This window comes from Lathamus discolor, chromosome 1 (genome assembly GCF_037157495.1).
Source record: "Lathamus discolor isolate bLatDis1 chromosome 1, bLatDis1.hap1, whole genome shotgun sequence".
In the NCBI taxonomy this organism is placed as follows: domain Eukaryota; kingdom Metazoa; phylum Chordata; class Aves; order Psittaciformes; family Psittacidae; genus Lathamus; species Lathamus discolor.
The window spans coordinates 152926741-152951739 of NC_088884.1; the positions used below are offsets into that span (position 1 = coordinate 152926741).

Here is a 24999-nt window from a genome sequence, read left to right on the forward strand (position 1 = left end):
TTAAATTGGAAAGCAACTGGCTCTGTGGAGATCTGTGAAAAGACATCTTTGCACCTATTCTAAAATTCTAAGCATCTTCTATAGTTGCATTGCCTAGATCAGTCAACAAACATGAATACAGTGAAATCCCAGTTGTGCCCTTTAATGTACTATTAAAGAGTTCTGAAATGGCTTTTACAGGCTTAGGATTTCACACTATTCTTTATCATTTGCTGCAACTTCAGCCAATTTTCTTTCTCCTTTTTGCAACACACTATACAGTTTTCAAAGCCAAGAGTATTTTAATGACTCTGGCTATGTTTTTCCTTACCTCTGTAGCAACAAAATAATAGGTATGGGTCTCTATTAGGGGACATATGTATTACAGAAGACAGAGGGTTAGTTAAAGAAATCCATTTAAAGGATAACGTAATCACATACTTATTCATTCCGGTTGTGTATGGACAGGAGTGATAAGTAACAGAATTATGCATTCTGATTAACAAATTCATATTTTTATTAAACAATAAATCTGCAATGCAGTAATTATCCCAAGGCTATAGCTATGCTCAAATCACCTTAATTTAACTTCTTTAAAAGCAACTGCAGCAAAAGGAAGAGACTGGTCTTTGCCAAGAATGCAAAGGCCTCAGCTGTAATTAGTTTTTCACAGCCAGGCTCAACTCTTCCAATTTATTTATTTTTGAAGGATGGCTAGATAGGGAATATTTCCATAGCACTATCCCATGCCCTGAAGACACCAATATCTGACAATCTAACTATGTATTGTTTGCTTTTGCTGCAACGCACATTTGAGCAGGAGGGTCTCAGTGAGTGATTCAATGCTAAAATACTGTTTAACCAGCTCTGATATAGCTCCTTATGGCTATCAGATGTGTTCCATCATCCAGTTCTCTCTGACTGGCTTAAAGTCAAATTCCCAAGATTGAAGTCACTGTGAGGTGATGAGAATAGTTAAAAAGCAATTGTTTCTGACAAAAAACATAAAATATCCTCTGGAAAACAACAAAACCGAACCAAAGTCTTGAAAGACCCACTTTTGCAAACTTAGTCATAGTTTTCAGATGTCCCTAAACCTGGACTTAGTCTCCTAAAAAATACTGAGATTTCTCCATATTTCTTGAAAACAAATCACTCTTAAGGTCCTTACAGTCTCTGCTCACATACCCTTACTGCTATAATTATTATTTGAATTAAAGACTGCAATTTGCACAAGGCAACATATAATCACAAAACTGCTCCTCTGAAAAAAGTTTACTCAATTATGACATTCTAGAATAGATGATGACCACATCAGAAATAATGTTGCTTCCAAACTGGACATGGTTTTACCTGAACAGAAGTAGAATCACCAACTCGATTCCTCTTGCAGAAGCTGCACCTATATTAGTGTCTACGAAGTCACTCAACTGATCCTAGAAATGCAGTTCTCTCTTGGCACTTTGGATTAGGGACACACATAACTTTTCTTACAAATGAGTCTGTTGAGAGTTCATGAAAGGCTCCATTTACTATTGGGATTCTATATAGTCCAGAGAAGATGACAACTTCCAGTTACACATATTTACCTATTTACTAATTTTATTCTTCAGTTGACACTAGAAACATTTCTTGTGTGATTTTAATAAAAGAATCCTTACTGCATTCTCCCTAACAGGCAGCATAAACACACATCAAGGGCATTCCTGGCTACCACATTTCCAAAATCATGATTCTGGTGGCCGCGTGAGACATTTTGTTTAAAGCCTAAAATTCTTTACATTATGCCACATTTAACCACAGTGGTTACAAAGAACAGGTGCCTGATGCATTGTTTAATTACACACCCACAGAGCCAGTGTGATCCCCAGTCTAGCACTCAGAGAATTCCTTCCTCCTTTTATGTTCCTCTTAATTATTATTTATCTAGTATTAACATCTCCAATTAGGGTGGACCCCTGCCGAATCTAAAACAGTTTAAAGAAAAATCGGGCTTTATTTGATCATTGATATCTAAGAACACTGCTTAACAGCTCCATAAAAATGAAGACTGGGTTTTATTCTGTTAAGAGCTATCTTTCTCCAGTTTAATGTATATTAAAATACTCTTTTACAGTGCATACACGATTTTGGCATTAGAACACTGCCTAACTTTCTTGTACACATAGGTAAAGTGTTGCCTGTACTGAATATTTTAACATAAAGTGGTTACTGGTCTTTGTCAAAACCATCACAGTTTGAGGCTTAAAGTTACCAATGTCTTATAAAGTAAATGCAAATTGATATGTGAAAAAAAATACAAAATATGCCAAAATAGACTTCACTCTACCTTTCTGGTTGCCAAAAATACTGATTGAATTTACTTTAACTCTTATGCTAGCTAACAAAGATCCAGTCACCTTCCTAGCTCTTGGATCTCTTAGGATGATGCATAAACTTGGTATTTGAAAATTCAAGCTATTCTAAACCCATCAGACTATAAATCTGTATCTTGATTTCCAGTGGGGTTTATTTTGGATACCATTATTTATGAACTTCTCAGCACAATAAGGAAGTCTTCCCATAACTAAAAAAAAAAACACAAAATGTTTTTCACTTTCATGCAATCAAGGGTTTATTTCTGAGTAAGGCCATCAAGATGAAAACAAAAGGAGAATACCATAAACTGGTGGATCAGCAATTCAGACAAGAAATAATGTATATGTATTTCACTGTGATAGTAGCAAAACATCCTTGTTTCCTCTTCAGTAACTGCTGTAGCCAAATCAAATAGTACGGTCATGCTTGCTTTTCCAAGTCCGCAATACTAACTGAACAAGCCCCAAAGTACTGTATGGAAGAGCCCAACTCAAGCAACCATTTATAAACTTGATGCATTTGTTCAGCCACTTTCTTTAACACAGAATGAGAACATGGAATGGAAGTAATGGAAAGTGGGATCTCACTATGCAACATTCAGATTCCAGGCTCAAATTCTAGCAAACCTATTTGGCTCTAACAGTCTTTGTTTAAGTGAGTACAAAGAGGGGCTTGGAGCGACCAACCTCAACATTTTATTACAATTATTTAAAAATATTTTTACTGCAAAATATTTGAGTTAGAGTATGTCAGGCACTTCAGAGGAGGAAAGATCTCTATCATGACAATGTAATTATCACCAGATGAGAAATGGAAATGCAGGAAAGAACCTAAGTATTGATACTTGGCGTGAATTCTGCATACTCACAAAGTTTCATGTAATATAATTTCTTTTCTTATTGTTTATGCTTTTTCCCCTACACGCTGTTCTTCCCCCTGGCTTCAGAAGAAAGGGCACTAGGCCCCTTAGTCAGCTTTTCTAGTGGTTCACCTCAAATTAGAGTTCAACATTTATCAAAAGGCACAGAAAGCTTCCAATTGGCAGCACTTAGACCTGAGTTAGGTGTCAAAATCTTTATTTCTACTACTGTCAACTCTTATTTTTACTAGAAGGCCAATATTCTCCTGCTGAAAAAAAGTGGAGGCTAAAGAGTGCATTGCATCATTACTGTAGTGACAGGAGAAGGGGTAATGGGTTCAAACTCAAACAGGGGAAGTTTAGATCGGATATAAGGAGGAAATTCTTTCCTGTTAGGGTGGTGAGGCACTGGAATGGGTTGCCCAGGGGGGTTGTGAATGCTCCACCCCTGGTGGTGTTCAAGGCCAGGTTGGATGAAGCCTTGGGTGAGATGGTTTAGTGTGAGGTGTCCCTGCCCATGGCAGGGGGGTTGGAACAACATGGTCTTGAGGTCCTTTCCAACCCTAACTATTCTATGATTCTATGATCAATCCAGAATCTAATCAGCTTGTTGAAAATAGTGTTCTTCCCTCAGAAGGATGTAGGAGTGCTTTTATTAGAAAAGCAAAGCAACCATTTCTCAGTATTTACACTTTAAAAGAACTCATCAGAACACAAAAGCAGGGTGCATAGTACCTCTGCTATCCTCTAGTTCTAACTTACAGACCTGGTTTTAGCTTTGCAGACATCTTCATTCTCTTTTAAAGGAGGGAGAGACAGAGTGCATGTGAGAGAAGGAGAGACCCTGGGAAGCAGAGAACAAAAGAAGAACACAAATTTGAGGGAAAAGCCACTCAACTATTGCTAGTAGGAACTCAGAATATGACTCCATGGTATAATATATAGAAATACATGATACAGGTTGGCAGTATCTTTCTTGCTAGAACTGGTACTCCTAAAATGCATTACACAGTTTCCAAGAGCAATAATGTCTGCCATCTCCCCAAACAGAAAGTGTATGCTTAAGGAGAACAGTGCTGCAGGAGGAGGCAGCAGCAGGTTCTCACACAGTAAAGGCACTTTGTGGAGAGCACAGCAACGCATCCCTACGCACACACACAGCTTGTGCACAGTCATCCTGGCTGAGGAATTTTTTTATAGAAATAACCTTATCACACTCAAGGGAATAAACTTGCCAGATTACAGCTCCACAAATGCCAAGAGAACACTGCAGATTTGCTTGCAGTTTAGCATTCAAATGCTTAGCACTGCAGCAGGTAACAGGAATTTTGAAGGCTAGCTATCATCCCTAGCCTGCGGGCTGCTCCTACAGCACCATATACGTCCTATATGCAGGTGCGCAGTGGGCTGCACTGACCTGGTCTCCATCACTGCACCACGAGGGGTGGGGTTTTTGTCTATTTCTTTTCTTTTTTGTTGATTACTTCTCAGCTAGTAATTTCCCCAAGATATGACGCCTAACGATCTGACTATCCATGATATGCTTCAAATACTGGAATACATTACACTGTAAGAAGGCCCTACGGTGATTTGCTAATTAGCTTAACCCTTATGGGACATGGAAGAAAGAAATTTTTATTAAAACAGGATAACCCTGGACTATATTGATCTGACTGAGAAATGAGTATTTTAGCAAAGATGAGTCTCAAGATGAGTACATGCTGGAAATGGTGATGCTGTTTCCATAGCAATGCCATGACAGCCTCCGGAGTGAAACAGTGTGCTACCAGGAAATGAAGGGAGTTCAAGTGCTATGAGCTACACAGTTCTGTGAGCAATCCAAATACATTCTCATAAAGAATATTTAGTACAGCTAGATTGTCCAAAGATTGCTGCTGATGTGAAGTAAATCTTACCAGTATGCTTCCAGCAGTCCTGTTTTCTCATTCACTACACTCAAGATGACCTACCTAAAGGCTTAAGCTATGGGCAACACTAAGTCATTCAGGTCAAACATTAACAAATACAGTAACATTTACCTCAGTTCTTTTCCAGTGAAGAATATAATCCATAATTAAGGACTTCAACTCATTCTCTGCCACACAACCAATAACATTAAACCTGTTAGCAAAGAAAAGCCTCATATGTGCAATTATTTACCAGCTGACCTTCTTTCCTCCTTCCTTTTCTCTCATCTCATCCTGCTCAAATGATACTGAGTAAATCTGCTTGCAAGTGGGAAGCAATGTAGAGAAGTCTTGCATATTCCTCATGAAAATTCACAAAGCCACAGCGTAAAACTCACTTGTCTGGTTTTTTACCCCAGTTACTGTTTATGCTAATACAAAAGCAAACCAGGAAACCACTAATTGTATTTTATTTGCCTAAGGCTTTACCCAAGGCAAGTATTCTGGTCAAACTCTGCAGAGCTGATTTAAAATGTTTTCAAAAGGAGACAGGAAGAGAATGAAAGTAAAATCTGCATTACTTTGTCTTTTTGTCTTCAAAGAAATGAACGATTTTCAGTGATTTGTAAAACTGCTAAAATAATGATTATAACCCAACTGTTCTCAAATCAAATTCAACAAGACAAAGTACTTTACTTGAAAAACACCCTAAGATACCACTGCTATTCCATTCTTTCTCCAGCCTTTCCTATGCAATTTGTAAAGATGTTCAAACATGAGCTGAAATGTCCAGAAGCTCTACCACTGTGTTTGTTGTTTGTGTCATTGTCACAGCCAGCCTCTTGGGTAAACAGATTGTAGTTCATTATATGTAGCAGTGCTGCCTCTGAGGGAAAATAGAAAGACAAATTCGCATCACTGCCAGATCCCTTATTAACAAACACCACTTCAACCCAAAATGGTTTATATTTATTGTTTTAAACATGTATTTCAAGGAATCAAGCCTTACATGTAAACCAGCAAATGCTTCATTTCCATATTGCATCTATCAAAAAGATGTGAAGCAAGCATTTTTAGAACTGCCTGAGCCTCCTTCTGCCTGTCCCCTTAAGCTGCAGAAGGCACCAAGCCCAGCAACATTCATTTATAATTGAAAATATTTGCTTGGCAGAAAATTTTCATCTTAGTGTGTCATAATTGCAACCAGCACACCCAATGTCTTTACCAGAAGCTCACCTACTTCCAGGAGAGTTTTATTTAACTGGGTATTCTATAGGGCAGAAATGCAGTTTCCTTATGGGACAGATGTTGAAATCTAGTGGAAAACATGCCCCTGCAATTTTTACAAGGACTTAGATGGCTCTATATAGACAAAAAGATACTTCTGGAAAGACTGATGCAAGTTTAACTGCTCATTCCTTTCATCAAGTTACTTCAGTCTCCCAGTTAATTCCCCAATATAGAATCATAGAATCATAGAATAGTTAGGGTTGGAAAGGACCTCAAGATCATCTAGTTCCAACCCCCCTGCCATGGACAGGGACACCTCACACTAAATCATCCCACACAAGGCTTCATCCAACCTGGCCTTAAACACCGCCAGGGATAGAGCACTCACAACCTCCCTGGGCAACCCATTCCAGTGTCTCACCACCCTAACAGGAAAGAATTTCCTCCTCATATCCAATCTAAACTTCTCCTGTTTAAGTTTTAACCCATTACCCCTTGTCTGTCACCACAGTCCCTGATGAAGAGTCCATCCCCAGCATTCCTACAGGTCCTCTTCAGATACTGGAAGGCTGCTATGAGGTCTCCACGCAGCCTTCTCTTCTCCAGGCTCAACAGCCCCAACTTTCTCAGCCTGTCTTCATACAGGAGGTGCTCCAGTCCCCTGATCATCCTCGTGGCCCTCCTCTGCACTTGTTCCAGCAGTTCCATGTCCTTTTTATGTTGAGGACACCAGAACTGCACACAATACTCCAGGTGAGGTCTCACAAGAGCACAGTAGAGGGGCAGGATCACCTCCTTCAACCTGCTGGTCACGCTCTTTTTGATGCAGCCCAGGATACGGTTGGCTTTCTGGGCTGCAAGCGCACACTGCAATATTATGAGCAATATTCTGTAACCACTTCATATTCTCTTGGAACACCCAACTTTGTTTATCACCTATATTCTATTTATCAAAGGATTAAGTAAAAGTAATCTGCCTGATGATCTGTTTGGACAACTGAGTACAGATAGAGTACAGATATTGTCTGAAACAGAAGTGGATACCACCTACTTAACTCAGTCTACTCTCTTGAGTACATAATGGGTACACAACAGTATTCAGCCACAAAAATCAATGTCCTGCCACCATGGCCAACTTCACAAGCACTGTTTGCCCCTAGCACTGATCATCCCTTACTTAGGTGTTCTCCTATCACCTGGACTCTCTTATCACGGTCCTCCCAGATGTCCGTTCATGTGTATCTAAAAGAAGCAGCAATATCTGATGCCAATCCAGGACAAATCCAGTTATTTCGAAGTTACCCATGTAAGTATCCCAAAGCCACTGTCTCAGATACAGGAAAAGAATCCTACCCTAAAATTCAGAAATACCCGTTTAATCTCCCCTTCATCATCACTCATACTCAGAAATTGAGTGTCCTACTATAAAATGCATGTTTTAAGAGTTAAATCAATGATTTAGTCAGAAACTCTAAAACACTTTTTATCAGTAAACATTTGATGATCACAGTGTGCTAATGCTTGAAGCAGATCACAGTGGAAAATGCAGGAGCAGAAACAGTAACAGCCTACACAGTTATTCAATCTCAAATAATTTTGCTACCCATGCTGTTCCATCAAGACATACATATGGTAGGAGTTATGATCGTAAGACTAAGTCTGTTTTTCAGCTCTTTCCTAGTGTATTGCTAGAATTGGAAACATCATTGGAGACCAAGCGCTTCTGAAGCCAGCATACAAGTGTTTTCATACGAAAAGCAAATGAAATGTTAATCTGGGCTATGAAATTTATAGTTTTCATAAGCGATTTCTCCCTCAACTTTTTCATCCTCAAAATAGTAGACAAATTCATCTATCTACCAGCATCTTAACTTTCTGTCCTGAACCCAGGATAAACTGTCAACATATATACAGGATGAGAAGATAAAAACCTCTGCATAAATGACAAGGACATTATACTATAATATACTATAGTATATTATAATATATACTATATTATATAATATACTATACTACCATAATCACAATATTTTGTACTGATTGCTCCAATGCTCCCATAGCTAGCCTTTTCTTTTCAAGGACTTATACACATTTTGGGTTTAATGATTAATTTGGGTATGATATTTCTGTCAGAAAGCTCTTAGCGCAGCAAATGACAACAAAAACTCACGTTGTCCTCATGAACTACAATAACTATTTGATTTTTTAAAACTTGTCAGAGACTTTTCCCCTGGCAATCCATATTTTATAAAACAGCTTTTAACACAAAAGGGAGGGCCAAAAGCAAAGGCTTATCTTGCATAAGTATTTTGGAATGTGATCTGGTATCACACACAGACATACGGAGATTGCTGCGCTTGGTCTGACTCACTGCTCTGCTTTAGAGGAAAGAGGAGGATACACACTAGAGGAGAAGACACAGTAGTTATGTATAAAAGTGCCCAGGACAGAGACAAGACTGGAAGGTGAAGCTACAGTGAGGAGGACACTGTCAGGAGCCACGCTGCTGCTCCATACAGGCATGCTGGCAAACCATTTTCCCACTCTGTGTTCTCTCACTAAAGAGCAGAAGTACAGTTGCTTGGGTATTGAAGGCAGACATAAGTCGGACTTTGAAGAACCCCACATAAATTCATGCTTTATGAGCAGTCATATCAAAGAGGGTACCATCCAGCTTGCCTATCTAGACAGGGACAAAGGCAGAAAAAGAATATGAATGTGGAACCAAACTGAGGAGCTACTCCCTACAACCCCCAGAGTAAAGGCACTGACACTTGACCTTGCAAAGGTAGTTTAAGATATTAAGAGTTGTTTGATTTAATGAAAATGTTCCCTGGGACACTAACAAAGCATGGGTTAAGCTCCACAGATGATACAGCCTATGAAGGAATAAATAAATACAATCACCAGAAACAGGGAGAACACCCCATCACACTGGAGCTATCTTTTAGGAATTTCCCCCTGGCAGGACAACTTCATTTTGATGTCTAATAGTCCCTCAAACAAATCTACACAGAAATATTCTTCTAACTCCTTTTGAAATACCTAAAAAGTAACCACCAAAGGAACACAGCATTCTGAGCTGTCCCCATAACCTGTTTCTCTTCTTTCTGATCCCTTAATGTTCTCCAAAACACAGAGAATCACTTTTCTTGGCTACATTTTCTTTTGCTTCTCCTCCAAGCCACCCTGGTGCAATGCAAGAGGCAGACTCACCAATGACTGGAATGATCCCACAAGACAGCTTTCAGGATGATGCCAGCACTTGATACAGCAGTAACTGCATTAATCACAGACACAGCAACTCACACAGAGCAGCTGAGCCTTACCTCCAAACTGTGCTCATCTCACACATTAGGTTCTGTGGAGCAGGATGATGGAGAACAAGGGGTATAAGTCAGAGTAAGGACTGACCTTGCAGCAAAAAAAGGTGGAGCAGATTAGTGTGAAATGTCTTCAGGAAATAACAATACAGTCTTCTAGTCAGGTGAATAGTTACCATTCAGCTGGCATCAGTTTCCTGTTTACTTATCATTAATCAACTAGAATACTGTTATTTCTTCACATAAATTTCCTTGATTTTTGCAACCTCTGAGCTTTCTCATGGCACCTGAGCAATTTCTGTTACAAATACTGCATGGATTCTGATAAGTAAAGGTGTATTTTAAAAACTGCAGAAAAATACTACCAACAATGACCAAGGAACCACAATAAAGGATACTGAAGCTCCTATCTGTGATTGCTAAATGCCAGAGGTTAATCCTGAGATCATCCGCTGACATGTACGTCTCACAGTCACTGTTGACAGATATTGAGTTGACATGATAGGTGTGACCATTAGCAAAGATTCTCCGGGGAGTGACTTCTACCATCAAATCCATAGGTTTCAACACAGGCACCTGCCAAAAAAATTGAAACACAAACCAGGAAAGGAGTGAGATTTTCAGTAATTTTTTTGCTAAAATGATGAGAGTTTCAATGGTGAGCAAGCATTCAAAACTGTGACATTAGAAAACTTCTTGACAGTGTACACACACTGTATTTCTCTATGGATAGACTACTGGGCAAGACCATCCCTCCAAGGAGAAAGGGAGAGACAGGAGAGCCATGGAAAGCCAGGCAGAGCAATGGGAAGCCTGGATGGTGGGAAGGGAGGCACTGGCAGCTGCCGCACAACAGCCCTGTCTCACAGCAGGAGCTACTCTCTCACATAGGTGGGAGGCTCTGGCTTGGACAAGCAGTAATGTCCTAGTATGTTGCTTCTGCTAAAGAGTTTGCTGTTAGTTGTAAATCACCCAGAGCATTTCTGCTGGTACCTGATGTCTCTTTCTCAGAAAAGTGGTGTAAAGGTTATAATCTCAGCAAAGCATAATAAATGAAGCCTTGGATAACAAAGCCAACAAGTGAATTGACACCCTGTGCATAAACACATACTCCTGGAAAAAAGACCACACACTATCACTCATCATTGTACCCTCATTATTTCTCTCTGTCTCACTGCAATATCTTGCTTCAGTAACTAGAAACTGTCAATTTATTACCTATTGGTAAAGCAGTAAGCACTGTAAGGCTGCAGTCCATGACTGAGACTATACGATGTTGCTGAACATGCAACAGAAACGACCTATCATGTATCAGTCCACAAGATAAAGAGGAACACAGAGAAGTTAAAGCTTTTAGTTTAGCTTGCCACTAAAGGAACAAAACAATGGTTCCCTCAGCCCTTGAATTCTCAGACTGTACACAATCTGGAATTGTACTGTCTGCCCAATCATACAGAACAGATAAATATTCCATGGATGTAGGCATCTTTACACTTTGGAGGCTTTTTTTCACAATAGATAATACTGGCTAGTATTGGAGATGGGGTTTAGTTGTTTGGTTTTAATAATAAGGAAATACTAGCATTTATACAATGTAGCCTTTGGGTTCTAACCTTTAGCGAATTTCTTCGCCAAAACACCTGAGTGAATTCAGCCATTAAAGTCCGAGAGAAAATAAGCTATTACGTTATCATGCGGGTGTTGGTCTCTTCTGCCAAGTAACAAACAATAGGACAAGAAGGAATGGTCACAAGTTGCACCAGGTGAAGTTTAGGTTGGCTATTAGGAAAAATCACTTCACTGGGCAGCATTGGATCAGGCTGCCCAGAATAGTGGTGGAGTCACCATCCCTGGTGGCATTTAAAAGCATGTGGCACTCAGGAACATAGTTTAGAGGTGAAGCTGGCAGTGTCAGGTTTACAGCTGGACCTCAAAGGTCTTTTCCAACCAAAATGATTCTATGATCATATACACTTACACGAGTTCCATGACTAAATCTGAGAATGCATGAGGGGAGATTCAGATCAGATATTAGGAAAAAAATCTTCACTATGAGGGTGCTGAGGCTCTGGCACAGGTTGCCCAGAGAAGCTGTGGCTGCCCCATCCCTGGCAGTGTTCAAGGCCAGGTTAGACGGAGTTTGGAGCAACCTGGTCTAGTGGAAGGTGTCCCTGTCTATGGCAGGGGGCTGTAACTAAATTAGCTTTAAGGTCATTTCTAACCCAAACCATTTGATGATTGTGTGATCTGTTCAGCAATGTGGAACCTCGTGTTCACTGGAGTAGACTACTGCAAACCTCAAATAGGAGAAAATTCCTTTATACTACTGAAATAAGGATGTGACTGGAATTTGGGGTACTGCCTTTAAGTCATTTGCTCTGAATGAGGCAAGAATACTGTTTAATTGCAGGTAGAATGCTTCCAGCACACCAGGCTGAAGAATCTTGTGTGCAAGCACATTAATTCATGCTGAGATAATATTGTCAGGAAGAATAAAACTGACAATCTCTCTACACATATTTGTTTCAGTCACTATATCATAAAGCATTTGTGACCTGAAAATGTGGAACAGATTCAAGATCAGTAAGCTAAAACTTCAATGAGAATAATCATATATTAGCATTAAGTACCTATTTAAATGTTTTACTCAGTTAGCATCCATGACTGCCACGTTTGTACAGAAACAACTGGATTTGGGGCAAAGACAGCTGCTTACCTGCAGTGACGTTACTGTAGAAAGATCTTTAAGTTTCCCTTCTTCATCTTTTAAGTTGTACCCCTCTGGTCTCTTATCTCTTTCAGTAATTTTCCATAATTTGATTGTTTTATCTTCAAAAGAGAAGAAAAACAACTGTCAGCACAGGAACTCTGAATGTGGTTACTCACCTTTCACAATGTATTCCCTAAAGCAGAGTCTGCACCTTAGTTTAGACAAGTCCTGTGCTAAACAGGATCTGGATCACTTAGGTTTGCACATCCAGAAAATGTTGCCAACAGAAAAAAATACTCATAGAGCACATTCTATACCCTCAAACTGAGTCGGAGGCTCCTGGCAGCTGACAGACCATGTAGAGCAAAAGCCGTTCGTGTATCCAACTTGGCAGTTTACAGGTGAAACGGACAAAAACCTCTCAATGCTCACTCCTGAAGCTCAGACTGACAATTTGCATGGAAATAATCTTGATATTAAAGCCAGTCTGGTAGGTTACTTATGAACAGCATGAGAAGAGCATGGAGTAGACAGATAAACCACAGATACCTGTCTAGCCTGTTGTGGGAATAGGCAGTGACTAATTGGGGTAACATCAGGAGCTCCAGCAAATAAAAGGTTGTGTGAAAAACGAGATATTTCTCCCTCCTAAGGGAAAGCAGTTGAGAACTGAAGGAAAAAACCAAACTGAGAGAATTGCATTGTAGGGGTAAGAAAGAGAAGTTGGGAGAAAAATACACTAATCTTACATGGAATGGAATTAAATCTAAACTCTCCCTTTTTCATGATGGGTGAAACATAGTATAAGGATGCCTCTATTTAGCAAAGAGCCTGTAAAGCCAACAAAAAGAAGTTTTAAACATTTCAGATGGACTTTGTCCTTGGTTTTGTAGTAGCTGAAATGCAGATCTCCCTAATGCTGATCATTCACTCCTACTCTGGACATGCACCCAACCTGCCAACCCTAACACTCCCTAGACTGAAAAAATCAAAGCCAAGTCTTGTCGTGAAACAAATGTGTCCCAAACTTCTAATGGCTGTTTAACTCATCTGTTCATGGGGTAGCCACAGCTTCTGCACTTCAGCTGCCGCCACAGCCTTCATTAGCCTCAGTTTCTGCATCATGTCTGGTTTTCTCCCACTTTCTTTTTCCCTCTTTACCCAAGTACACAGCAGAGAATAATTATTTTCCCAGTGTAGCTGATCCAAATGCTTCTTTCAAATGCTAATACAAATCATTTTAAAGGCAGGACATATGAATACATGAGCCACTTTGCACTTCTATGGCAACTTTAACTTTGACCTTTTTCTGTTTCAAAATCAATCCCTCTGGTACTCTGACGGCTTTCACTATTATGCACCTACTCACAATATCAATACATTAATTTTCAAGCAACAAAAACATTACAATTGATCAATCTACAGAACAAGAGATCAGTTCAATCCACAACTGAAATGCTCCATTTAAACATTCAATACATTCCATTTGTACCAGTCATTTTAATTCATGGATAAAAACACATATCGGCTGGCATTTAGGGGGATTTTTGTTACATGTAAACAGTGTATTCCTGTTTACCTATTCTAAAATGTATAAATACAGCAATTGTAAGATTAATTATAAGAAAAAACACATTGTTGGACTTGACCGCTATCGATAAACCCTTCCCTTTCCTGAGTGAGAACTATTTCATTAGTGATTGAGGGTATTGCATGTGTTGGTTTTCTTCTCTTTCATCTGCCTCTGCACTTTAAATACTCCCTAGAAATTCTGAGCATGCTTATATTTTGCAAAATATAGAACCATCTCTAAGGATCAGTATTCTTTCAGTCTCAAGGGTGTTGTGAAGTTTAAATTAATTAATGTCTTGTAAGGAGTATCAAATCCTCAGATGAAAGAATCTGTACAGGCCAAATTCTGATCTACCCCATTGCAGCTCACACTGAAAGTGGCCCAAATATATTCTGCCACAAAAGATACCAATGAATCCTAATAATTTATTATTATACTACAAAATCAGGTCAGTTTACAGTGCAAATCAGAAATTTGCTAGCTGCAAGCAGTGCAAATCCACAGTGGGATTTGAAACCTACAGTGGTTTCTTTCTGTTGCAGTCAAAGCTTAGCTGATGACTTGCTGGTAATGCATGAACTGGAAAGAAACCAAAATCCCCTCTGAGAGACATGACCTGTCCAGAAACAGCCTCAGCAAAAGTTCTCCTTTTAGAAGGACGGCAACAGATTTGGGCAGGTGAAGACCTGTCAACTCTCCTACAGTGAGGGTGAGATTCAGATGGACTCTCCCCTCATGTTCCCTAACAGAGGGTGCCTATTCCAGCAAATGTAAACCTGTGACAGCAGGAAGAAAAGATGCTGTTTCACAGTTCTCATTTTTCTGACCAAAACTGTGCTTTAGATCCTAAACTACAGGAGAGCAAAATATCAGGAACTGCATTAAAATATGAAGCTCTGAAATTAGTAAATAGAAACCAGTACTGAAGATATTTCTACAACCTGTCCAGTATTAGCATGTGTGATGGCAATGCCTTCATTCTCTACAAGTTAAGGAAAATACTATTATCCTTTTTTATAGGCATGGAATTGATATACATTGTCGATGACTTCTCAGGAGTATTCTGTGACACATCAAGGAATTCAGCATGGGCCTTCTGTATCCTAAATTTAAAGCTATCTTTAAGAGTACACCAAGAGGAGAATCTTTAGACTTCAACCCTGCTGTGTTAGGAAGACAGGAATCCTCCTTGGCACACAAAAATGTTTTGTGATTCAAACCCAAATCCAAAGGCTCTGCCAGTGGCACCACTTTTGTTTTCCTCACCGTAAAGACGTCTGCTGGGATGCTCCAGAATTAAGAAAGGGGAAAAACAGAGACCAAAGTATTTTGCAAGGTTTTAGGCTTGCACAGTGTTGGCTGCAACTGGATTAAGCCATAGCAACACTAAGAGTGATTATGTCTTTGTTTCTCTCCTCCTGTATTTCTCAGTTTCCAAAAACAAACTTTAAAATTAAAAGGAAGAGGTTTACTTTTAATAATCTGCACTATTATAGGGGTAATGGGTTAAAACTTAAACGGGGGGAGTTTAGATAGCTTGGATGTAAGGAGGATAGCTTGGATATAAGGAGGAAGTTCTTTACTGTGAGGGTGGTGAGGCACTGGAATGGGTTGCCCAGGGAAGCTGTGAATGCTCCATCCCTGGCAGTGTTCAAGGCCAGGCTGGACAGAGCCTTTGGTGGGATGGTTTAGTGTGAGGTGTCCCTGCCCATGGCAGGGGGTTTGGAACTAGATGATCTTGAGGTCCTTTCCAACCCTAACTATTCTATGATTCCATTAATTTTGTATCATGTACTTGTAATAAGATGTTCTTGAAGTTGTCATAAGTAGAACAGATATTTTGACCAAGGGAAATGTGCAGCAGTAAACTCCCAAACTTCATAAGTAGCTGGCTAATCTTTCAATTAGCACAAATCACGTAGCTATAACAGATATGTTTCATTTCAAATATTGTAGCAGTGTCCCCTGAAAGTCAAAAGACAACTTGAAGTTAAAGTTTCCTTTAACAAGTCTGTTAAGGAAAACAGAATATAAAACATAAAATTATTTACAAATTATTAATGTAAATATTAGTTCTTGATATATATTTTAACTAGAAGCAATCAGTTTGCTCTAAGGCATCAATTCACAAAGTGAGATTACACTACTTCTATACCAGCAGTTTCATATTATGCTCAAACTTCACAAGAAAAGTCTCTTCTGTTAAAAATGATATCCAACATTTAAATTTTAAAATACTATTTTCATCAGCAATGATAAAGGTTGTGGGTGTCAATATGTTCAAAATGTTTCCTAACTGACACTTGAACATGTTGGGCTCCATTCAGTTTCCTCCCGCTATGTCACATCTGCATATCCCCTCTCAGCAATATTACTGCATTTTTTAATCACTAGGCCTTAAGCATGCTAGATAGATGAGTCAGGATCAATATCTTAGCATTGTTACTACTGCCTTCCAAAGACTTGTGTAACTCCTTAGAACTCAACCATTCTAATGATAATGAATGAAAAAAAAAGAGAAATTAATCTCTTATCTACATTCATTTCCACATCTACAAAGAATAAAAGTTACGACAAATGCAGCAGACAAAACTCTAAATCCCCTGTGAAACACAGCTGCTGAGTAAGGCAAATGCCCTTGTCACAAAATGTACTTCAGGATAGCACTGCATGTTAGTAACAAAAATTGATAGCTCACTGAATGTCTATGGATAATCACTAGGAAAAACCCTATGGCTATGAATAAAATACATAAATAACAGATATAAGAGTCAGTATGACAGTCTTGGTAAACTCTGTAAGAGGGAATTACTAAACCACTAGATTAAAATGAACAAATACATACAGTCAGCACTAAAATGCACAAGAGCAAATAGGCTGATATGTCCTACATTCTTTCATCTATCTTACCATTTGTTGATAAAAGTGAGTGCGCTGCATTTTGCTGTGGTAACCACTTGATCTTGTTTATTTTTTCTTCTATCTCCAAGCTCTTCAAATAATCAAATTCGGGTTCATGGCTCTGGAAAGTGCTGTAAACATTGTACTCCCCCTGATTGTAAGGCTCATTTTTACTCTACAGAGAATAAAAACAACAAAAACATACGGTTTATGATGGCAATACATCTCCATCTCTTAGGAAAGGTGCATAGGCAGCCTTATAAATATAAAAATATTGAAAGTTTATTTTAATCTCTCATCAGAAAAGTGATATTGACAGATTTGTGTCCACAGGAATGAAATTTCCTCTAAGTATTGAAGCAACATTTAATAAAAAAGGCAGCATATTCGAAGAAACGTCAATTATTCAGAAAAGCTTTCTACAAGAGATACTGAAAATGTGAAACAAAGATACTACAGCAAAGGCATTGTTTTAAATGGAATGGCTCCATCAAACAGGCAAAAGCTATTCAAATGATGTAGTAGTAAAACAAAATCAACCTTCTTTGTTCTTAGCTTAGAATTTTAGAGCTTTAATGCAATGTTTGTTTGGGTCAACAAACTTCCAAGTAAAAGGTCCTTACCCACATTCACTTCCTCTCTGAAGTGGTGATATTTTGTCTTACTGAATCTTGAGATCATAAACAGGTCTGTTAGTTAGATCCAATCAAAGTATTAAAAATAAAGCCAGGTTTTAGCAAGTTAAGGACTACATTGGAAGCTCACATACCTCAGGTTCCCTTTGGAATATAACAACCCGACCCCCCTTGTCACCAGTAGCCAGCAGTTCTCCAGTGTGGTTGAACTCAACTGTAGAAATAATATCAGCTGGAAGGAAAAAGAAAGAAACAAATTTTAGATAGCAACACAAAGCCATTAGAAATATCAAGCACTCCACAAAAATGCAACAAATGAGGGACTTGAAGGAATACAGATGAATTCAACAGAAAGTCACTAATGCAAACAGGCTGCATGCCATGACAATCTGAAGTTGCTACACAGTGAAATAAGTGCAAACACAACGATGCAAATTTGTGTTTCCAGCACATCTGCAGTTTGGGAGTGGAGAAGATCTCTGGAGAGGTTATCTTTCAATAAGAGTGATTTCAGCTTGCTACAGAGCTTTTTTCAGTACTGGCAATAGCAACAGCGCTGGCCTCCTGCTATTTCCTCTAGCAAAGACCAACATAACATCTCAGTCCTGTTGCATGTATTATTTATACTTCACCCTTTACAAAGGTTTTAATGTAACCTCCTAGTACGTTTTCTCAAGTATGTGTTTGAGTTAAGAGTGCAAAAGTAAAGGAGATGCAACCCATCCTACCACAGAGGAATAAAAGCAAAACCAGAACTGCTCAGTGTGCAATGCTGGCAAGAGCCCATTCAAATCACCGGGTTTGGTAAATCATTTCAGCCCCATGAAAATGTGTCATCAGAAGATAAAAATATGCCAGTCTCTTCTTTTATTAATTTCCAACATCTCCCTTTCCCCAAGCAATTGCATCAGTTTAAACAAGAAACCTCATCAAAACCTCAGGCCTGTTTTGAGTACACATTACTGCACATCAGGCTGAGAAGGATGAAAGAGACTGTAGAAGCAAAAGAACTGGTTCTTCTGTTTGTATGACAGTAAATGCTAGAATCATAATCTACAGTTAATCCTACAGTATTAGCAAAATTTGAATTAAAATGCCTAGTGCAACAGTAAATTAAAAAGTCATCATATATACAATCATGGACAAATTCAGGGTATTACTCAGAGACTGCATGTATGAATCCTCTATGATGATCAGCATTCACTCATCAGGAACATGGGCCAGATTTTTAGAAGCATCAGTAGTTAGCAGCTCCCCTTTAGGCATGAAATGCTGTGGTTTTCAAACACATTCATCATCCATCAGTTTATACTGAGAACAATGAGCCAACAGTGGGCTAAGCTCTTTTGAAAACCTAGCCCTAAATGAGTTCACTAAATTTCAAAGGAATTGAAATAGCAAGTGGATGTACCATTTACTTGCTACATTTTATGAATTGAAAACATCTGTTCCCATTATTCTTTTAATAAACTTGCATTTGAGTGTTAGAAAGATTCTGTTGCCAGTAGCACTCATCAGCAACAGAGCCATCCAAAACCAGATTCTTACTGGAACATTATAGACAATTTGTCATCTAAAAAAGGAAAACTTTACCCTATACATGGTAAAATAAAATACCTTTCATTTTTTTAAGAGATCTTCACCATCACATTGTTCTGTCTAAAAGAAAACCAACAAAAGCAAATCTGCCTCTTTTTCCCCCTCCATGCCTTACTTATATAAAGGAGGAAGGAGAATCATAAAGTGTGTATGTCATTTTCTTTCTTGATGAATAAAATGGATGGATGTATAGACTTTGAGAAAAATGGAACAAGATGACTTACAATATTTTGGGTCTGAACCCAAAGCTCTCAAAGTTAATAGCATCTGATTTTTATGTGGGCTTCCACAGACTGTGTATTTTACAGGTAATAAAATAAAACCCCTAAAGCCCTACTCTTATTAGAGTACAGGAAGATTAGAGAGACTCTGCTTACGGTTGACAATGCTCTGGGACTTGCGATGGGTTGAGTTTGATCTAAAAAATGGCATTATTTTTTTAATCTAAAAATCTAATCAACTTTTCTGGCACATTCATCTGTAGTGCTTCCAGTGAAGAACATTTCTTGGCTATTTTGTTCTTACCCTGCAAAATTCATACTGATAGTAGCTGTGGGCTCCTGCTTATAAGAGAATACCTGCATGATTTTACTAATTTCCAGCTCTATCTTACCCCAGCCATAGAGGCAGAACTGAAGCCTCATACTGACAGTCCTTTTAGAATGGAGTCTCCTATCTTAAGTGTGCAATGGAGGAAAAGGATAAATACAGAGGGGAGGAATGTAGGATCTAAAATTCATGTGTATCTGTGTGTGTATGCATGGCATGTGTAATGCTTATGTGACTTTCTCAACAGGTCACAAACGAATCATATAAAACAACCATGCAAAAGGAATGAATGGCACTTGAATTTGTATGTGTGAATACACTTGCTTTTGACCTGGAATACTTCCACCATGGCATGAAATGATCTTCTCAACGGTCACAATGGTGACAAAATACTGTATTGCACTTTACAGAGGTTATCAGCCAGCACCCAGTAAAGGTCACAGAAGCATCTGCACAGACTTCAGCAGTAACTGAACTATGGTTATAATAAAACAGCTCTGCATTTTGTTCTTATATTGCATTTGTCATTAAAATATTGTCTGCAGTTAAGTGGTTATTCCTTAAAGAAAAGCAGCTAACGCATTAAGTAACTGTGGGCAGTGTAAGCAATGATGTTCTGAGGCAAAGTTCTCTCCCCCTCAAGGTGTTTCTTCCAGCTGTATCCCTCCTTTCTACTAGAAAAAGTAATTCTGAACTGAAAGCTACCTATCATTCTTAAATTAACTTGTTCTGAAGAAGAGCAGATCCAGTATTCCAACCTCGGAGGCTATGCAGCTTGCTGGTAAAAAATTATCCTTGAATTGAAAATCACTTTTATTGATCCTGTAAATAACAGCTGAAAACAACAGCAAAAAATATATAATCTTATCCAGCATATCTGTTCAGCAGGCAAACATTAGTCATGCTGCTTTCATAAGAAAGATTAGCCAGGCTGCCTCTTCCTAAGACAGAGGGGGTACGAAAAGAATCAATCAACAAAGCTCTCCATGCCCTTCTGCAGAACATTCTCCTATATATTTATTAATGCTGCAGCAGCATCAGCCACTATGGTCCCATCTTGCAGGTTCTTCCATTGGAGAATGGCCCCCTGACCATACAGAGCAATTAACTACCGGATTTCACCCTGCCCAGGATATATAAATGCTCCATAACGGAAGCGCTGATGAATTTGCATGTACAGTAAGCCCTTGGCAAGGGATGGAAGAGATGAAAGACTCCTGTCAGCCTTCTGCACTACACGTTCCATATCTCTGCTGGCAGTGCCAGGCTTTGCACTAACGAACAGGATTATCAGAGACAGAGATAATTTACCTATTAAGAACAATTATGGGTAACCTCAATGCCAGTGGGCAAACATTTCCAATCAGATTAAAAATCCCAACTTTTGTCCGATATTAATCTTCCTATTCCATTTTTAAATTCCCAATTTTTTTCTGTGCAGAAATATATATAAACTTGGATTTGAAAGTTGCCATGCTCAGCATTTTCACTCAGTTAAAGAGCACAACTTGGACACTCAAAATACAGACACTGACTGAGAAAAGCAAACCAAAACCCTTCAAAAGATGAAAATACTCCAGGGGGGTAAGCACCTGGTCATCTGTTTCACATCCTGCCACAGTAAATTGTTCCAGCAGGTACAACACATTACAAACTTCATTCCCCAGACTAATGTTACACATTCACAGAAAGACATCACACAAAGATATCTGTAACTGATTGTACTGCTCTTCCCTCAACTTCATGACTATTTTCCCAGCATGGATACAAACCCTCCATCAGTCCTTCCTCTGTCTCAGCGTGGGGTGGGATGAAACTAAGGTTGGTACTTATAGCTCAGATTAATTCTGGCCTTTATTTCACACAAACACATACTTGCAGTGTTCATTTTCTAGCCTCTTTACAGGATTATATTAAGGGTGGTTAACAACTTATTCCTATACAACACAAACTGGTCCAAATACTTTTACGATAATTAAAGCCTTATCAATATAATAAAACTTTGCATCATTTGGGGCACTCTAGCATAATTGCATGGCATTTTCCACCCACCATACACTCAGTGAAGCAAAGTCTGAACATACTCATCTTTATATAGTCTTTTGTCAGAAACTTCAAGCAACTCTAAGAAAAACTCAACTATATTTTTCTAATTTACTAATGATTTCTAACTTTCTGGGGCTTTCGTCTGACTTTATTTTGCATCAGAAGATCAGGAAATCAAAGAAAATTTCAAAACTGTTTCACCCAGCACAGAAATGGAACTTTTTGGACAGCAGTGGCAAGGTTTGAGGGCAAACATCACACAAGGGTACAGTTATGATAGTTTAAGCCTAGCCAGTAACTAAATACCACGCAGTCGCTCACTCATCAGGAAAACAGGGCAAAGAAGATCAGAGAATATAATATTCTGTTGAATTGCAATGTAATTCTGATAAAGAATTAAGGGATTTGGAATGGGCCAAAACACTGGAATTAACATCAGTACTTTTATTAAAAAAGAAAAAGCTGCGAAATCCTACCAGCCAGAACAGGACAGAACTTCTGCTTTCTATCACATCCACCACAAACAGCGTGGCAACACCATCGGCCTGAACTGACTGAATCAGCATCTAGGTCAGGTATTTGTTGCTATTGTGTTCCCACTGGCCAGCAGGCAATCTTGTAGTCTATGTTATTTCAACCAAGTTCTGACCTGGCCTAACCTTGGTTTGTGAAATCCAATACGATCACAGCACAATCTGGCATGGCTGCAAGCAATGCTCAGTCATACTGATACAAAAATCCCTGAGGAGCATAATCTGGAAGAAAGAACAAAGAAGGCTGCAACAAAGAGAGCCATAAAGCAAAAGGACAAATGGTAGATGAAAGAGGAGTATTACAGTATCTGGAGTGAAGGGAAGGCCATCACAATGAGCTGTGTTGTCAGAATTTAGTTTAGACTTGGGCAAAAAATAAAAGGGGGGGGAGGGGGAAGAAACAAATGGATGGAAATAAATTTTTAAGCTGAAGTTTCAAAGGTTTCCTCAAGCAGCTAGAAACAAGGTATGCAAACCTCAAAGCATGAGGGTCAGAAAAATCCTTCTTTTCTACACAGATGGCAGAGACTCTTTAACAACAGAAAAAACCCTACTTGATGCAGCAGACTGGTTCACAGCAGTCCTATTCACCATGCTGGATCCAGGGATTGCAGGACACTAGAAACCACCCTTCAAAATTCAAGCAACCACAACACAAAATCTCACGCATCACCCTGTCCACCTTGGCTGGGTCAGAAACTTAATACTGAAAGCCAATGCATCAGAAAGCCAACTCCACTCTACTGGCAGACAAGACATTTATGTTGACTTATACACAAACTTCCTGATCACCTCTCCAAGTCACCAAAATAACCCATCACAGTTGGGTGGCCATATAGGAAGGACAGATGAGAGAGAATGAGAATGCTAGTAGACATGAGAGGGAGAGAGAAAAAGAGGGCATGTGAACATGCTAGTAAGAGCGAGAGCATCAGAAAGGGAGAGAGAGTATATGCACACACGAGAGCTTAATAAAGCATGGAAGAGCACAAGGAAATGCCACAGCAGAAGATGAAGAAGCAGTTTGAAATGAAGGATCTACCTGCCCTTTTGCCCCGGCAGATCTTTGACTATGCTTTTTTTCCTCATTTATTGTTACTTTAAAACCTGATGGAGTTTGTGCTGCAAAACGCTGTGTTCGCTCCTCGTTAGATGTATGGGCAGGGCAAAACACAACAGGAAGCTGATTTTGGCCAAAGTAAACTTTGGATATAGATGCTAATAGTGTAAGTGTTTCAGCAATCAGTGAAACAAGGTGATCAATCAATAACAGCATGAAATCCAGAGATGTGTGTACACTACACTTCATGGAGCTGTTTTCCTAATTGACCCTGTGCCTGGTGTCACTGCTAGCAAGGACAAATATATTGGAAGCAAAATCCAAACAGCCCCATTTAACACCATCAGGGAAGAACAAGGAGGTTTATCAGGCTAAACACAACATTTCTCACTGAGTATAACAATTGCTTCCTGATGTGAAATCCAAAACCACAGGGCCAAATGCTGAAAAGCTCTTGAAAGGCTGCTTGAAACAAGAACACTTCAGCTGGGGATGGTAGCAAATAATGGTAAAGAAAAATAAAATAATAAAATCCTGGCAAGCACTGGGCAAATCTTTCCCTTTTTCCATCTTCAATCTCCAAATTTCGGGGTTTAGAAATGCCACATGTACATACCTCAGTGTCCTGCATCAGCATCAGGAGACCAACACCATACCACTGAGTTTCACATGTCCATGCATCCCTATGTCCTCAGGGACAAGGAAAGCACCTTCCCATTCAGAATATTTGAATGCAGGTTCAGTGCTCACTCAGAGAGAATTTACTTGAAACAGAATCTAAAAACCAAACCCAAAATTTGCACCCCTTCTATGAGCACCTATGATCACCATCATTCACTGTTTCTGTCTTCACGCTTTAGCAGAGCTGGGGTTTTTCCTCCAACATTTTTTGCAAGCATTTATTTTAAGAGCTTAGGAAATTTTTCCAACAGCTTTTTAATCACATGCTAATTTCTAGCTCTATTTCTCAAATTAGAAAATCAGGAAATGACACCCAACTATTGGAGCACAGTCAGTGTGAAAATAATTTTCTGCCTACAGGACAAATATGTAAAATAGATTATCTGGGTTCTGTGCTAAAAACAACACTTCATACTGAATACCAGTCACTGAGATTCAGCTTGTCATAAAGTGATTCCCCTCTCTCCCCCCTTTTTCCAACCCCCATCCCACTTATTCCTAATTTAAAAGCTCACAGGTTCTGGCCCCCATCACCCTCCTGCACAGTACAAGGCCACCAGGAAAAGAGGCCAAAGAGTCTTGACCTTCTGTCCACTGAGTTAAATGGAACATTTCCCACTGCTTCATTAGTAAAGAAGGTCAAGGAACATTTGTCAGATGTGGTGTAGCTGAAAATTAGGACACATTTCTCAAAATTTTGGCTACAATTTACATGCACTTCAGGTTTCTTCATGTTCAAGGTGACCTGCTTCTATCAGCCAGAAGATGCAAAGCTTCAGTCCTTAGTTTTGCAGAATACCTAATTAACATTACTATTCTCCTATTCATCAAGTGCACTGCTTTGTGCCTTCATCATCTGAAATACTCAGTGGAGTGATAGAAAGCTTGCTAAAATCCTTTTTAATACCCATGTAGGGGCTCCCAAATAGGCAAACTGCATCACCTGCAAACTGCACCTCAGTGCTGTGAGACCGGCGGTCCTCCCGTGTACTAACAGGCACCACAGGGGCTGACTAAAGCCCCACTTCCGGCAAGTACCTCAGTTACCCAGGGTGT

The 24999-nt window shown here is 39.2% G+C and overlaps 1 protein-coding gene across 7 annotated transcripts in view; it reads right to left on the reverse strand.

The window, feature by feature from the left end:
• The window catches only part of PPP2R2C (protein phosphatase 2 regulatory subunit Bgamma), a 210212-nt gene that overhangs the window by 43650 nt on the left and 141563 nt on the right, over nt 1–24999 (reverse strand). For all 7 annotated transcript variants that reach the window (XM_065659662.1, XM_065659697.1, XM_065659687.1 and 4 more), the window contains 4 exons: nt 17610–17707; nt 16850–17015; nt 12373–12485; nt 10055–10232 (listed from right to left, as the gene is read on the reverse strand). In XM_065659662.1, the coding sequence (XP_065515734.1) occupies nt 10055–10232; nt 12373–12485; nt 16850–17015; nt 17610–17707 (555 nt within the window). The remainder of the gene's footprint in view (nt 1–10054; nt 10233–12372; nt 12486–16849; nt 17016–17609; nt 17708–24999) is intronic.